We start from the raw sequence: 18243 nt of genomic DNA, 5'->3' as shown, positions 1-18243 counted from the left end.
CATTTTGTAGGACCAAACAATATTTAGTATCACAAAGTGTCGAAGTGTTAGGATCGCACATGTTTAGAATTTACAATTTTGAACTTAAAACTTGATATTTTTGCGGACCATTTATTAGTCAACAAACCTTACCATTGTAAAAACGAACTGAGTTTTTGCCCATCACTACATTTAAATGACTTGAATGGGATGAAGTCAAATCAAAATTAAAAGTTTTTGCCATTTAATTTGCGGATATTGATCTGATAACATTAATTCAAACGATCCTTTTTAAATGATTCAAAGAATTGTAAAATATATAATTTGAAATTATGAATTCAATTATAAAATTTAATTAAAATAAATAAAACTGATTCCTTGAAGAAGAAAGATTTGTCTGGAAGATCCCAATCGTCAGGATCGTCGACGTAGACTCTACCGATCTCCGTGGTGGGTGCCCGACCCATGTAGTTGTACACGTAGATCTCACTGCTCCCGGACTCCATAGGGTTGTCGTTCTTGTCCCCGATGATCAAACGGAGGAAGGACACGGCCTTCAAACCCTGGTTGTCAGCCACCTCAATAGGGATCTCATAAACCTAAAAAGTTAATTGGTTTGACCATGATAGTCTATCAAAACTTACTACCCAAAAGACGTCAAAATTTCGAAATGAAAGAATTTCGAGTTTCAAAACTCGGAAAAAAATATAAAAATTACAAATTCTGAAATGATTTGTCCAATAGACGAAAAAAAGGGGAGACGGTACAATTATAAGTTAAAATTTTATCTCTTTCTGATTGCTACATGTCCTTACATAGCTTGAAAATGGGGTTTGTCTCGTCAAAAAAATTCTGCAAAAAAGCCTGCAATGTTTTTTTCAAAATTAATAAGAAGAAGATTAGAATAAAAGTAGCTATTATCCTCCTACTTTCAGATTAGTTTAGTCTTAAAAGTTTATATTTCTGTCAATCAATATTAACAAAGGAATTAAAATAAAATAAAATAACAAGTTGTAGGGATGGCCTAAGACTCCAGTCGTGGATTAAAACCAAAAGACGCTTTCTAACAGAAGCCCCCACACCTCCCGGGACCCAAGCTAGGAAAGTATTTCTCCTAAAAAAATATTACAACCAGGATAGTTAAAGCTTACCTTTAGTTCTTCTCTATCAAATATCTCCTTTGTCTCTAGGTAGTAATCCCCATTACTCTTCTTTTTAATCCCAAACTTGGCCTTGAAGGAGGCAGGGGCCTTAGGGTCTATCTTGAAGGTGAAGGGGGGTCCGTTGGCTGGGGTATCATAGTCCAGGGCTTCAAGTCTACCAACCTCACCTATACACAGAATATACATTATAATCAATATGTAATAAAAAAATAACAATTTCTCCGGCCAAACAAGTCCATCAGGCATATTTAGAAATGGAGCATTGTCGTTCACATCATCCAGAGTTATCTCAAACTCAACAAAGCTTTCTCGACCGTTTGGTCCACCATTCTCATCCTAGATACAGGGATATAGATGTTTGTTTGTCTGTTTGTGTAAGTCCAATAAACGTCAAAACGGCTGAACCGATCAGGCCCAAATTTTGTGTGGGAAATCACGTGACCCCAGGGAAGGTTTATAAATGATCAAAATTTAAAAAAATTGTGTTTAAAAGTATTTTATTTAATTTGTTTAAAATCTTAAAATTTTTTAAATAAAATCCGCGAAATTTTTTTTCTTTGTTTTTCAATGTTACAATGAGAACATGTTCACAATTAAAATAGAAGATGGGCGCGAAGCGCCGTAAAAGCCTAATTAATATATGAATAAGTAAATACTCATGAAATGAAGAAACTAATAAATGATTGAATGATACAACGAATGAATGCATAATGTATTAATGAATGAATAAATAAATGAATGATTGATAATATGAATACTTGAATTTATGAATGAATAGAAGGACAAAAGAATAACAAATGAATAGAGAAAATGGTTGAATAAAGGAACGAATAAATAGATGAATAAACAATTGATAAAAGAAATGAATGAATGAATGAATGAATGAATAGGTGAATTATCAAATGAATAAATGAATATTTACCTTAGCAAATACAAACATTGTCCAGACCGGAAACCCGTCCGGTAGATCACGGTCCAGTGGTTTAACAATTCTAATCAATAATTTAATTACTTTAATTACTTCATTTAAAAATCATTGAATATTTTATTCAAAGATTTTTAAATTCTTAGGCGATTGTGACGTAAAAATATAATTGTAGTTTTCTAGAATTTCCGAAAAAAAAGAAGTTATTGGTCACTTCCGATTACACAGATTATGAAATTTAAATATTTTTTCCTAAGGTTGAATGATATAATTATGATAAGATTATTCTGTAATGGTATATTTATAGCAAAAAGGGGAAATACACGTTATTCAATCCTGATTAATGATCAGATATACCTTTTTACTAATTATATGATTTAATTAACATAATTTTTTCAATCAGATTATTATATCAGATTATATCTTATTTAAACACATTAACCAACCAACCAACTAACACACCAACTAACCAACCAACCAACAAACCAACTAACCAGTCAACCAACCACCAACCAAACCAAACAACAACCAACCAACCAGCCAACCAACCAACTTACTAACCAACCAAACGACAGACCCACCAACCAACAAACCCACAAACCACCCAACCAAAAAACCAAACTACCATCCCAAAACCCATCCACCAACTAACCCTCAAAAACTAAACTACGAAACAACCAACCAACCAACCGACCAACGAACCAACCCATCAACCCACCAGCCAACCAACTCATCAACCCACCAGCAAACCAACCCATCAACCACCCGACCAACCAACCAACCCATTAACCCACCAGGAAACCAACCCATCAACCCACCAGCCAACCAACCCATCAACCACCAGACCAACCAACCAACCCATCAACCCACCAGCAAACCAACCCATCAACCCACCAGCCAACCAAACCATCAACCATTCAGCCAACCAACCCATCAACCCACCAGCCAACCAACCCATCAACCCACCAGCCAACCAACCCATCAACCCACCAGCAAACCAACCCATCAACCCACCAGCCAACCAACTCATCAACCCACCAGCTAACCAACCCATCAACCATCCGACCAACCAACCCATCAACCACCCGACCAACCAACCCATCAACCACCCGACCAACCAACCCATCAACCACCCGACCAACCAACCCATCAAACACCCGACCAACCAACCCATCATCCACCCGACCAACCAACCCATCAACCACCCGACCAACCAATCCATCAACCACCCGACCAACCAAGCAACCAACAAAATCTCCAACCATTCAATACCTAAGAGCTCCATCGCTAGATATCTGGAAATGAGGAGCTATCTGAGCTGTTTGATCCAGGAAGTAAGTTATATTCTGAGGAACTGATGGATCCCCAATATCAGGGTCTTCAGCTTGAACCCTAAATTAATTTATTTTCAAAAAATATAACAAATATGAAATATCATGAAGAGCGGCAAAGTTTATTTGTGTGTACATGTTGGTAATACTGTAAGCTTCTTTGAAGGTAAAGAAATGATAAAAAATATCTCGAAAAACCGCAACACTCAATGAAATGTAACTTAATTTTTTTTTTAAATATTCCCTTCAGCAGATCTGGGTAACATACAGTTGTCGTCGTATATATCAATACAAGGAAGACATCGTTCTGTTTTTTTCACATGAAAAAAACAGAAGTTGTTAAATAATCAGCTTTTCTGATTAAATTTGAAATCGAAATTAAAAACACTGGTTTGAGATCGATGTATTATTAATAAAAACGCGTCTTCATTGTATTGATATAATCACCGATCACTGTATGATAGGTGGTAAACCCCTTGGATTAACTATTCAGGTACATAATGAAAAATAATAAGGCTGAGGGGCACTGGCAACCGCGAAAACTGAAAATGAATTTTGCACGGGTAACGCCAGGTAACTCTGATAGTAAAAAATAAAAATCAAATATTTCTCGAATTTTTTAAGGTTTCATTTATGTGGTGTAAATCCGTAGAGTTATATTTAGAATGCACATTTGGTTATTTTTTTTTACAAAAGTTTTCAATAATAAATAAATCCACTTTTCAGATAAAAATGGTGAAGTATAAAAAGGTAATCATTGTCATCCAAATATCTCATTTTATCGGGAAGGGGGCCGGGGTGTCTTGTGAGAAGAGATCGCCAATTATTAAGTGTTCAAAGACACTAAGAAGGGTGAACAAACGATAAATACTAAATGATGATCATGGTCGGTATAGCTATAACCATAAATCAAGAAAATCATAAAAATATGAAAAAATGAAATTCAAAAGGTAAGTTTTTTCTTCCTTTTAGATAATTATGTTAACCGTTAACAAGAGTTCTCCGTTGTAAAGTCGTCTTTGACTGAAGTTCCCTCTCGGAGACGACCAAACCAAACAATTTCAAACCCCCCTCCCTCCTCTCTCCGACAAAGTTATAAACAAAACTCACGGGCAGTGATTCTATTTCAAAAAGTTAAATAAAAGAATAATTTTCATATAAAAATAGTGATTTTCGTTGATAATCAATTATCATTTCATTTCAGAAGTATAAAACGTCTTTTTAGTACTGTTTATACCATTGTTTGTCAAATAGATCGAAAGCATTTTTTCCCCCTTATACAAATTTATTTTTACCATTTGTACCCACAATAACAAAATGTATTATTTTTCAGGAAATAACGAGATTTCATTTTTGTCGATTTTTGAGACGGGTTTGTTCTGTTTGTGTATCAGCTGCAGGGATCGGGACCAATAGTGAGGGATAATATATACCCTTGACTACCGTCCCCAGCTGACTTGTTTATTCTATTTCGAGAGCCAAGTTTGCGTGGGGCCAACAAATTAGTCCCCAAAAATTTAATTATTTTCCCCATTTCATTGGATAAAACCTTTTTTTAGCTGAAAATTAATATGGTTAAAATGATATAAGAACTACTTACGAGAATATTGGATAGGACGGAACAAAGTTCTCCTTGAGAGTTGTGACATACTTCTCCTCTTTAAACCTTGGTTTCATGTCGTTCACGTTCAAGATGTCAATGTGCACTGTAGTGTCATTACTGTATTGACCATCCCATGCCTAGAATAATATAAACTTTAATTTTAGTTTTTCAGACAAAACTTCACAAAATTAGAAGGCAATATTATTTTTTAAGGGAGCGGAAGGGGGGATAAAAATGAAAGAGATTAATTAATTTTTATATAATAATAATGACAAATAACAATTCTACAGTGTAGGAAAAAAAAATAAAACAATTAGACAGTGGTATAATATTTATAAATTTATTTTTAAAATGGGAATACGAAATTTTTTATCAACAAAAAAAATCAGCCATTTTCTTCAATTCAGCAATACAAATCTTGCTCTTAGGAGAGAGTCAAAGAACATTTGAATTCTAGTCGTTTTTTTACTTTTATAGGGAGTGACCGGCAATGTATGGTAGTTGAACTGAGAATGTAGTATTGTGGAAAAATTTATATGACATTTAAAACGTTTTAATGATGTATTATTACTGAGTTTGAGCGTATAAAGTCGATGTTCAAAATCATCCATCGTTTTGAGAATCGAATAACGACGACGAAAAATGTATCAAAAATTCTACAGTAAACTTATTAAATGTTAAGGAACATATTTCTCAATAGAAATTATTACTTTTTCGTCATTATATTGAATTTCTTATTCTTTACGAATTTGTTAGCAGATTTCTACAAGTTCTTCAAATGTCGTCTTTTTAACCAAAAATTCCAGAAAATTTACAGAAACTGTTTGTTAACAATGAGACATTACAGAAACCAATAACTGAATAATATTCCGTATTTTCGATGATAAGAGTTATTTTTTATTTCTCAACCTGTTCCTAAATAACTTTGCGCGCTCAAACTCAGTAATAATACATCATTTGAACGATTCATATGTCTAAAATGAATCCTAAAAAAATTCTACACTATACTACATTCTCAGTTCAACTACCAAACATTGCCGGTCACTCCCTTTTTATATAAATATTATAATCTATAATTTGCAACTGATTTTTTTTGAAAAAATAACTTATTTTGTGTCTTGATATATTAGAAAATGCGTCATTTTTTGAGTGACAGGGGAAAAAGATAACATTTGTATCATACATTTCTAGTTCTTAATATATTAAAATGTAATTTTATAATGGCGAATACAAAAAATAAATTATGAAATTTAAAAACAATTTCACCTGAACCCTCAAAGTGTACTCTCGGATTGTTTCGTAATCCAATTCAGTGTTTACTCTGATAAAACCGGTTTGCTCCTCGATCCTGCAGTACGTTAGCATTAAACATATACATTAAAAGATCCTGTTAGCATTAGCGTTAGCATTAAACATAAAAAACTAGATCATGCAGTCAAAATGCCGCCTGACCCCCAACCCCCCAGCCCCCAAAACAGTAACCTCAGATCCTATCTTTCTAGCTTACAATAAAACATAATATTAGTTTTTATCTAAAAATTAGCTTAACTTCACACCTAACCCCTCTTTCTCAAGATTGTTATTCTGCGATATTAGCACACAAAGGACAAAGAGGTATCAAACAATAAATTTATAAAAACATCGCCCTATTTACTGATAGGTTACGTTAAATAATGATCATCCATTTGCAGCGCTAATTCTATAGGTTTCCTAAAAGCAACTGTATGTATATAATAGGAGCCCCTAGGCCTAAGATCTATACTCTACACTCTTTATAAAGTTAATGTATAGAAATTTCCAGAACGGAGGGAGATGTTAAAGATTTGAATCATCTTTAATTTTTTCTGTAGTTTTCAAAATCAAATAGTTTCTCACAAAAAAAGTTTTTTTAAAAAATAACACTGAGCTTTTAAATCCTTAGAATTTGAGCTATAATCACAATAATAATAATAATAATAATAATATTCACTGTCAATCCTTGAATCTATGATTTCAAACTTGAGCTCTCTTCCGTTTAAGTTCCAATGAATGAACCCAGTTAAAATCCGAGTGTAATTTTTTAAGAAAATATATAACTCTGGAGTCGGTGATTCTTAAAGTTAAAATTGTTGAATCTTAAATTGAGAGAAAACCCTACTTGAAGGCGTTGTTGAGGTTACCGCTCTCAATACTGTATGTGGTCAGTGAGGCTTCTTTATCCAGATCCTGGGCTTTAACTTCGATAACTTTACTCCCAATATCAGCATCCTCGGGGACCTCGGCTCTATACGTCTACACAGAGGACATATTGCAATCAATCAATCAATCAATCAATCAATCAATCAATCAATCAATCAATCAAGTATTTTAATAATCAAGTATTTAATCAATAAAGTATTTAATCAATCAAGTATTTAATCAATCAAGTATTTAATCAGTCAAGTATTTGATTAATCAAGTATTTGATCAATCAAGTATTAAAAATTATTTAATCAATCAATAATTTTAAATATCAACTTCAAGAAAGTACGATAAGTAATCGAACTCATCATTCTCCAAAGGAACTGAGTTTTAGCCAAATTTTCATATCCCTTTAACTTTGAAACCTTATTTTGAAAGCCTTTGCTATTTCAAACTTTGACGGTTTGATCTAGCCGATTCCATATCAAAGGTATACGACATCGGGTTGGAAAGATCTACAGGGATTTATAAAATTTGAGGTAAAAACAAACTTGGTTTACAACGGCAACCTTGATACTCTAATCAAGTATTAATTAGAAAAATCGGACATTGCACTCTTTAATGAATACTGACCTGCTGAGGGAAGTATGGTGGATTGTCATTCTTGTCTTTTATAACAATCCTAAACTTCTGGGGAGTCTGGTTCGGTTTATTATTCTTTAGGAGGCTACTCGTAGCTCCGTCGGAGGCAATTATAGTCAGGGCGTAGTACGCAGTCTCTTCCCTAGGAATAATATCCCCCCTCCTCCTTTCACAATTCTATATACTCTTGCATCCCTTTGAAGAGCGAACACACAACAGAATTAATTAATTAATAAGAACAATTGACCAGGAGTATAGTTGTAAGAATATTGTAGAAACACTGATATATAGATATTAGATATTAATTTATGAATATATGAAAAAAAGAAACAAAATCAATCTGAGCTGAAAACTTTAGAATGGGATAGCCTTAATAATACGATACGTTATTTAATCTTGAGATAAATAACAAGAGGAGAACAAGCATTATTTAATCTGGAGATTTTGAGAAAGAGGAGATCAAGCATTGATCTTGATATCCACCATTCTAAACTTTTCAGCTCTGAGCTGAAAACTTTACAATGAGATATCCTTAATCCCGATTACTTAAAAAAGACTATATTCAAAGTAGAAGACCTAAAGGGAGTGACCGGCTATGTAAGATAGTTAAACTGAGTGTGCAGTAATGTGGACAAATTCTTTAGGATTCATTTGAGACATATAAAACGTTTCCACGATGTATAATTACCGAGTTTGAGCGCGAAGTCGACGTTCAAAATCATGAATTTGAGTGGGTACGTTTTCAAAATCGGTAAATTTTTAAATTACTAAATAACAACGACGAAAAATATAGTGAAAATTCGATAGTAAACTAATTGATCGAAGTTAGAATTAATTGTTTCCTTTTCATTATTATATTGAATCTCTTATTTTCTATGAATTAGTTCACAGATTTCTTCAAATTCTTCAAATGTCGTCTTTATAATAAAAATTCCAGAAAATCTTTGTGATTAAAGATAGATTTTAGAAACTAATAATTGAATAAGATTAGTTATTTTTGATAAGAGTTAATTTTTTTTTTCAAAACCTGTTCCTTAACAACTAATTAGTTTACTCTAAACTTTTGATGACATTTTCTAGCGTCATTATTTAATAATAATAAAAAACAATTCTGAAAACGTATCCGTCCAAAAGTACGCTTTAGAACGTCGGCTTTGCCCTCAAACTCAGGATTTACAGATCAGTATTATATGTCTCAAATGAATCCTAAAGAAGAACACTGCATACTCAGTTTAACTACCTTACATAGCCCGTCTATCCATTTAATGGAATAAAAATAAGTCGACAAGTGTACTAACCTGTCGAACTCGACTTTAGTCGTAATAACACCGGTGTCGGGGTTTATGTCGAACTTTGATAGAAGTTCAGGATTCGAGTCAGATATGGAGTATTTGACCCTGCACAATACACAAGTTCAATCTCATGAAAGGATGAATAAATAGTTTAAAAACTGAAGAAATTTTTAAAGTTTTTTTGAAGAAAAAATGAATAACTGAAATGAAAAAAAATAAAAGAATGGAAGTATGAAAGTATGAATGAATAATGAATTAGTTAGTGAATAAATGAATTGAACTATGTTCCTGTTATTAGGATAGGTTCCATCTCCATCTATAGCTGATACAGACATAACAACAGTTCCAGCAGGTTCATGTTCAAGTACAGCACCTAAACATACAGACATACAGATATACAGACATAACAACAGTTCCACCAGGTTCATGTTCAAGTACAGCACCTAAACATACAGACATACAGATATACAGACATAACAACAGTTCCACCAGGTTCATGTTCAAGTACAACACCTAAACATACAGACAAACAGACATAACAACACTTCCAGCAGGTTCATGTTCAAGTACAGCACCTACATATACAGACATACAGATATAAAGACAAAACAACAGTTCCAGCAGGTTCATTTTCAAGTAGAGCACCTAAACATACAGACATACAGACATAACAACAGTTCCAGAAGGTTCATGTTCAAGTAAAGCACCTTAACATACAGATATACAGACATAACAACAGTTCCAAAAGGTTCATGTTCAAGTAAAGCACCTTAACATACAGATATACAGACATAACAACAATTCCAAAAGGTTCATGTTCAAGTAAAGCACCTTAACATACAGATATACAGACATAACAAGGTTCATGTTCAAGTAAAGCACCTTAACATACAGATATACAGACATAACAACAGTTACAGAAGGTTCATGTTCAAGTAAAGCACCTTAACATAGAGATCATACTTGATCAGACAAATCTTTCAAAGGCACCGTTGTAAATCATGCATTGCCATCTTTGCATGGCGGGTCACTTGAAATTATTCTAACAGTCCCTTTAAGTAAAGCGGAAGATAAAAATACTCCTCCCCCCCTCCCGGAAATGTTTGACATTATCTTTATTTTTTCTGTTTACACTAGATTAGATTATTAGTCATAACCATCGTTTTTAAAAAAATCAAAAAAAATCTGAATTGAAAAAAAAAATGCAAATGCAAATGGATTTGAATAGAACAAAATATCAATATTTACGAACGTAATGAATACTTTTTCAGAATCAAAATCTTTTAGGATAAACCCTGTAGATTTAATTAATGTTGAGTGTTGATATTAATAATGTAATTAATTCTTTAATTAATTTAGTTTTAATCTGTTAAATTAATACTTTTAATACTTTTAATCATGAACAACCATTTAAGAGAGGGGGGGGGGGCAGGGGGCTACAAAACACATCTAAATTCTATTTCCGAGAAATCCCTCCTACACTCCAAGTGAACCAAGAATAAAGAGGCTCGGAAGTAAGATTAAGATATATTGCCCTCCCACCTTCTAGGCAAACAATGAAAAAAGTTGCTGTTAGTTACAAAATAGGTTATAGACGTAAAATTTAAAGGGAGTGTTCGCGAAAAATGAAAGAGGTATAGTCATCGATTATCTTTCGCCGCATTTGTATATAGTTTATATCTTATAATATTTTATTTTTTTTAGAAAAAGTTTTAACAGATTTAGAAAAATGTGAGTGGTGCGCGGCATTCATAGATAGTTGCGTAAGCGACAAGAGAAATAATCAAATTCAAAACAAATTAATTAAAAAATATTATAAAATATAAACTATATACAAATGTGGCGAAAGATAATCGATGACTAAAGGTAAATCATAGAAATAAAGAAGAAGAATATTTAAGAGAAAAATTAACAAAAAACATTATGAATAAAATGATTGAGAAAAAGAAAATGAAAGGATTTTAGGCTGGATAATATTAATATATAATACGTTTATGCAAAAATGTATTTTATATACTTTCAATATATTAAAAACATGAGATAATATCTAAAATCTAAATATTGAAATATTCTTGATAAGATAAAAGATTAAAAGCAGAAAAATGTTTAAATACAAATACGCACAAGATGCACAAGATTCAGAGATTTGAGCAAAATGTATTTAAAATTCTAAATATAATTATGATATGATTTAAATTTTAAAAAACATGTCTGTTTCTGTCTGTACGTCAACAACTGAACCGATCAGTCCCATGTTTTTTTTTGTGGTATCTCACTTGACCTCAGAATTTTTTCCCGTCAGAATTTACCAACAGACAGATCCGCGAAATATTTTCAAATTGTACGAATGGCTTGTAAACAGATAATCAAGAAAAAGCTAAAAAAAATTGATAAAGCTCATAAAATATTAATAACTCTAAGAAAATGTAAATATGAAAAATGATTTTTACATATTGCATAAAACGGTTATAAAGTCAACATGCAATATTGATTTAAAGCAGTTCAGTCATTCTCCAACGGACTTTTAAACAGGGTTCTACAATCTTTTGAATAAATAAAACGTATTAAAAATAAAATAAATAAATGAATCGTCAACGAATACAAAAAATTTTCAATTTTTTGTTACCCACATTTTTTTTATTTCTACAAAAAAGGGGGAAACTGCTATAATTCAATATGGAATTTCTATGTACAACACATCGTTTAGGATGATTTCTATGTACAATACATCATTGAGGATGATTTCTATGTACAATACATCATAGAGGATGATTTCTATGAACAATACATCATTGAGGATGATTTCTATGTACAATACATCATTGAGGATGATTTCTATGTACAATACATCATTGAGGAGGATTTCTATGTACAATACATCATTGAGGATGATTTTTATGTACAATACATCATTGAGGATGATTTCTATGTACAATACATCATTGAGGATGATTTCTAAGTACAATACATCATTAAGGATGATTTTCCAAGATAACATGTGCATAATTGCATGTTTAATGCAACTTTGCACAAATAGTGACTGTGATTGCACCAAAACATTTACGGAGTAGAATATGGGTTTATGTCAGGTTAATAATATTATACAACATCTTTAATTCTTTTTTGAGTCAAAATACAAAACAGAGTCCCTTGTTAAGACGGCATTTTGTTTCGTTTGTGCATTTTTGTTTGTTTTGATTCTGTTACTACACATGTTGACTTAACTTAGTATTCTTAATCCTATAGATTTATGTTATTCAAACAAACAAGCATAAAGGCCACTAATACTCCCCCCTCACTCCCCCTTTTCAATATGCTAAATGAGATTATTTTGATTTCCTTCATCTTTGTATAATTTCAAGCAATCAACCATTTCAGAGGGGCATGCACATTGCACATTAAAAAATGTTCTTAAAACCTTTATCTGATTACTAATGTCGAAGATTTCGTCTAATGTTAAAAATAATAAAAATAAACCTCATTTTTCAAGTATTATAAACATGGAATATCACATTCATTTTTATCAGATAAAGCATTTTGAGGGTGCCGTTGTGAATCAGAAATGCCCCTGTATAAATGCAGTCTTTAAAATGTTAAGATGTTAAATATAAGAATTTCTCTGACCTGACTCGATATTGGTGAAAACTGGGCTCTTGTTGTTCTCGTCCTTCACCTTGATGTTGAGCTGGGCCTCAGCAACCAGATCCTGACTGTTCCTCACCTGCAGGGTCAGTGTGTACGCTTGGACCTGCACACAATACAATCCAATTAGTTCCCGCAATTTTACAAATGTAATTTCCGCCATTTTTAAAAAGAGTTGCCGCCATTTTTAAAAACAGTTCCCGCCATTTTTAAAATACAGTTACCGCCATTTTTTTTAGTTTCCGCCGATCAAAAATTTAAATTTCAGTTATAGGTGTCATTCATAATTTAACCAAAATTTGTGCCGTTTTTTTATGATTGATACCGTCTTTTTTTAACTTAGCTTTTTAAAATGATAGATTTTGCTTTGCTACATATTCCCAACTTTTTTTTAGTTTAGATTATTGTTTAAGTATAATTCTTGCGGTTTCAGTGTAAACAAAAATGTTGTTCAAGAGAACCATTTGAAAGGATTAAAACTATTTGAAAAATTGTTCTAATTAATGGGATTGTTTCCTTTTCAAATTCTAGTGGTTTGGCCAGATAGATGATAACACGCTGCTGGTTGGAAATATCTTGAACAGCCCTAAACAAATAATAATGTATATATAATCTCTGTTTGTCTGTCCGATCATAACTCAGAAACCCCTTGACCGATTTGCTTCAAATTGTGATTGGGTAACTCGGTAGAACCATAGAATTGTTCTAAGGTTGGTCTAAAAATTCTAAATTTAGTGGGTTGAATTTTATACAGAAATTAGTGTTTCCAGGAAAAGCTGAGTTCCCAGGCTAGTATTTTTAGAGACAATATTTTTCATAAGATAAGTGAATAAATACTAGAATGTGATAACACATTGAAAATGTATTTTTGAATTTAAAGATAAAATTGTAATAAATAAAGAAAATTTAATTGAAATAAAAAGGAGAACAAAAGTAATGAAACTACAATATTTTCCAAATTTTTCTGCAATTTTTCTAGGGTAAAGTCTTTTAAATTAAGGCCCGGTCTGTCTATCCCTTTTGACGGTTATTGGATACAAACAAACCGAATATATTTAAACTTATTAATTATAAAATTTAACTCAATTTTAGATTAAAAAAGCCTTAGACCCTTTCATGTCGACAATTTGATATAATTAAAATTCCTGCCAAATATTGAACTAAACATTTAAACAAGGTCAATGTTTTAATTATATTTCGGTCCATGTCACATCACTGGTCAGTGGTATATCATAATCTAATGGTCAGGACCACAGGGTGCATATTTTCTTGAAACATCACCCCCCCATGTTGGGTATAATTAATAAGGTTTTATTTGAGGTTACCGTTGTAAACCAGACATTGTTGTAAACCGTTGTAAACCAGGAATTGTTGTAAACCAGGCATTGTTGTAAACCGTTGTAAACCAGAATTGTTGTAAACCAGGCTTTGTTGTAAACCGTTGTAAACCAGGAATTGTTGTAAACCAGGCTTTGTTGTAAACCGTTGTAAACCAGGAATTGTTGTAAACCAGGCTTTGTTGTAAACCGTTGTAAACCAGGAATTGTTGTAAACCAGGCTTTGTTGTAAACCGTTGTAAACCAGGCATTGTTGTAAACCAGGCATTGTTTTAAACCAGGCATTGTTGTAAACCAGGCATTGTTGTAAACAAGGCATTGTTGTAAACCAGGCATTGTTGTAAACCAGGCATTGTTGTAAACCGTTGTAAACCAGGCATTGTTGTAAACCAGGCATTATTGTAAACCAGGAATTGTTGTAAACCAGGCATTGTTGTAAACCAGGAATTGTTGTAAACCAGGCATTGTTGTAAACCAGGCATTGTTGTAAACCGTTGTAAACCAGGCATTGTTGTAAACCGTTGTAAACCAGGCATTATTGTAAACCGTTGTAAACCAGGCATTGTTGTAAACCGTTGTAAACCAGGCATTGTTGTAAACCGTTGTAAGCCAGGCATTGTTGTAAACCAGGCATTTCCAATTTGACAGGGAGGGTCACTTAGAATAACGTGTACAGTCCATTTAAATATATTATTTGCTTGATAATATTATTACGAGGTATACGAGTAATGATCTGAAAGTTTCCCCATCTTGAGAAACCCAAACCCAAAAGCTGACCTGAAGGTTGTATCTTTATTTGTCTGTTCAGTTCTACCATTCACCAACTCAAAGAACAGGGTTGGGTCACCTGGGATAGTAAAATAAATGAATAATGAATTAAGATTAAAATATGGGATGAATACTTAAGTGAAATGAATAAAAAATAAAGAATAAATAGGCAATAAATTGAATAAATTTATTAATACATTAGAACAAAAAAGGCATGAAAGAATAAATAGGCAATAAATTGAATAAGTTTATTAATACATTAGAACAAAAAAAGGCATGAAAGAATAAATAGACAATAAATTGAATAAGTTTATTAATACATTAGAACAAAAAAGGCATGAAAGAATAAATAGGCAATAAATTGAATAAGTTTATTAATACATTAGAACAAAAAAGGCATGAAAGAATAAATAGGCAATAAATTGAATAAAGGGGATGGTGGAGTTGGCACATTTGATGTAGGGGGGGGGGCCCTGCCTTCATTTTTGGTTCAAATCTTCCAATTTTTTGGGTGCACGCCTAATTAGTGATCGAAATTCATAAAATAAAATCAAATTGAATTTTAATGACCTCTAATGACCTCTAATGACCTCTAATGACCTCCAGTTAAATGAATAAATGAATAAATGAATAAATGAATAAATGAATAAATGATAAATGAATAATTGAATAATTGAATAATTGAATAAATGAAAGGATGAATAAATGAATAAATGAATGAAAGGAAGAATGAATGAATTAGTACCAGGTATCTGTGAATCAGCAGTAAACCTAATTATGGTAGGATAAATAGGTGAATGTATGAATGAATGAATGAATGAATGAATTAATACCAGGTATCTGTGAATCTGCAGTATAGCTAACTATGGGTGTATTCCAGTCTACTGTTCCTTCGCTTAGTTCTATCTCAGCGCCTGGTCCCTAAAAACGAAGAAAAATTCAAGATGGGATTCACAGAGGCGTACACAGGGGGCTTAGTTGACTCAGCCCCCCCCCCCATAGATCCGTAAAATCTTTGGAATCCAGGGGGGTTTCAGGCCCAACGGGTTCTAAGACCCCCCCCCCCCCGAAGTCCTTTGTGCTCTTGAGGATTTAGTTTTTTTTATTTTTTGTCCTTTAAGAAAACAGTAAAACCAGAAATATTAGTGGAGTAAGTTTTTGTTTCTTTTATTTAAAAAATGATTTTTTTTTGCAATTACCACAACTAACGTTAAAGCCAAAAAATCATCAGACCCCTTTTTTAGAAATAGTTTTGTTGAAAATCTAAAATGAAGACGACCAAAATTCTAATAATTTCTGTTTCTTTTTGTTTTTATTTCTTAATGATTTCATCGTTATAAAACTGCCAATAATTGCAGGGAAATTGGCTCATTTTGAATAAGGAAAAACATCTTCAAATGCAAACACGATTAAAAAAACTTTAATGGTTGTCAGAGGAACTTTTTGATCTCCACAACCTTAAAAGAAGAAGTTAACCATTAGGTTGCATTAGAAAAGTTGATTTTGAGGCGAGTAATCAATTCTTTATTCAATGAGAACATGTAGTGAATTCAGTAAAGTTATATCGGATTACAAAGATACAATTTTAAAATCAAATTTAATAGAAAAAGGTTGAAAACGAATTGGGTTAGGATTGGTTTCAAAGTGTTGGGACCTGATTGTGCCATACAATTACAGAAGCAGGGGTAAATATTTTTATGAAAACCACCCCCCCCCCCCAACTAAACCCCAGTACATAAGATATTTTTTTCACTGAATTTGGGGAAAAAAGGGAGGTATGGGGAATTTACGGTTGAGGTGCTGTTTTTCATCCCCCACTCTCAGAATCTTTGACCCCCCCCCCTGGAGAGTATTTCTTTAAAAATATATATTCCTGGCTGTTGATACCATTTGAGAAGTTGAAAAGGACTATATTGATGTATTGTGATTTTAAAAAGAAATTCCTTTCCACACTTTTAGTAATTCAACACCAACATATCTTACAAGAAAGGAAGGGATAGATAGATATATTTAGCGAGATAGATAGATATATTTAGAGGGATATATAGATACATAAGTAGATAAGATAGATGGAGACACACATAAGATATATATTTAGATCGAAACAAATGTACAAAAAGACGGAAATAGATAGATAAATATGTAGTTATAGATTCAAATAGATAATACAATAAGATAGATTAAGATAGATGGACAAACACACATAAGATCTACATTTAGATCAAACAAATATACGAAAGATAGAAATAGATAGATAAATTAGATAGATAGAAATACAGCTAGCTAGCTCAAGATAGAAAGATAATGAAATAGATAGATATACATTACATAGATAGAACATACATGTAGACGTACAAAGATGAACAAAACAAAAACAGAAATATATTCAGAAATAGATACTATAAAGGTATATTTATTAATATAGTTGATGGAAGATTTACTACTGAAGATTGCTCCAGGGCAAGAAAGATCATGTATAGTGCATCTATATAAAAAAACAAGACATTCGTTATATATATGTTGCGTATAGCGTATAGCGGCTGGACCGATTGGGCTGAAATTTTTTGTTGACACTCATGGGTGGCCGGTGGATGTTATAGGCAAAAAGAAAATCGAAATTTATTTTTAAAATTTAAAAACAAAATTTTTCACGGGCAACGCCGGGCTCCTTAGCTAGTTTCTTAATATAATAATAATGTGAAGTTAAACACAGAAATAGAAATAAATAGATAATTAGATAGATAGATAGATTTATAGATATTCAGAAAAATATAAGATGAAATTAAAAAAGATTAAGCTTAGTGAGAGAAAAATATGATCAAAGAGTGAAGATTTATGATTGTAAAAATTGTAAAAATGCAGAAATGAATGAGTTTCTTGTGACATGGTGTCCTATAGAATAATTTTCGATTTGGGGAAAAATTAAATATTGAACATCAACTTGCGAGTTATAGCGAGAAAAAAATTAAACACTTCAATAATCTATATAATAACACATTCGTATATATATATATATATGTTGCCTATAGCCGGCTAAACGGCTGGACCGATTGGGCTGAAATTTTTTTGTGGACACTCTGGGGTGGCGGGGTGTTATAGGCTAAAATATATTTGTAATTATTTTTTTCAAATTTTTTATTTATTTAAATATTTTTCCCATTTTTTTTACGGGCAACGGCCCTTCAGCTAGTATGTAATATTAGGAATAAAAAAATATATAGCCCATGAAAACAATTTATTCTCTTTTCGTAATAACTGAAACATAATTGTATTTTTTAAAAAGAGGATTTTTCGGACATCTGAAATAGAAGTCATGTTATCTCGGAACAAGTTTAATTCATAACTTATATTTTTACAAATTCTGAGTATGTCAAAGGTCAAAGGTTGCGAGCATATATCAC

The 18243-nt window shown here is 32.2% G+C and overlaps 1 protein-coding gene across 1 annotated transcript in view; it reads right to left on the bottom strand.

The window, feature by feature from the left end:
- LOC111712855 (DE-cadherin) overlaps positions 1-18243 on the bottom strand; it is a gene marked incomplete in the record, with an annotated part of 68068 nt that overhangs the window by 12812 nt on the left and 37013 nt on the right. The window contains 14 exon segments of the mRNA XM_023487601.1: positions 357-578; positions 1131-1478; positions 2065-2134; positions 3340-3459; positions 4999-5138; positions 6268-6349; positions 7139-7272; positions 7795-7945; positions 9102-9200; positions 9384-9468; positions 12720-12843; positions 13254-13323; positions 14852-14921; positions 15676-15763. Of these exon segments, the coding sequence (XP_023343369.1) occupies positions 357-578; positions 1131-1478; positions 2065-2134; positions 3340-3459; positions 4999-5138; positions 6268-6349; positions 7139-7272; positions 7795-7945; positions 9102-9200; positions 9384-9468; positions 12720-12843; positions 13254-13323; positions 14852-14921; positions 15676-15763 (1803 nt within the window).

The sequence above is a fragment of the Eurytemora carolleeae genome, unplaced genomic scaffold, assembly GCF_000591075.1.
Source record: "Eurytemora carolleeae unplaced genomic scaffold, Eaff_2.0 scaffold1335, whole genome shotgun sequence".
Taxonomy (NCBI): domain Eukaryota; kingdom Metazoa; phylum Arthropoda; class Copepoda; order Calanoida; family Temoridae; genus Eurytemora; species Eurytemora carolleeae.
This window is presented reverse-complemented; position numbering and strand designations above follow the sequence as displayed.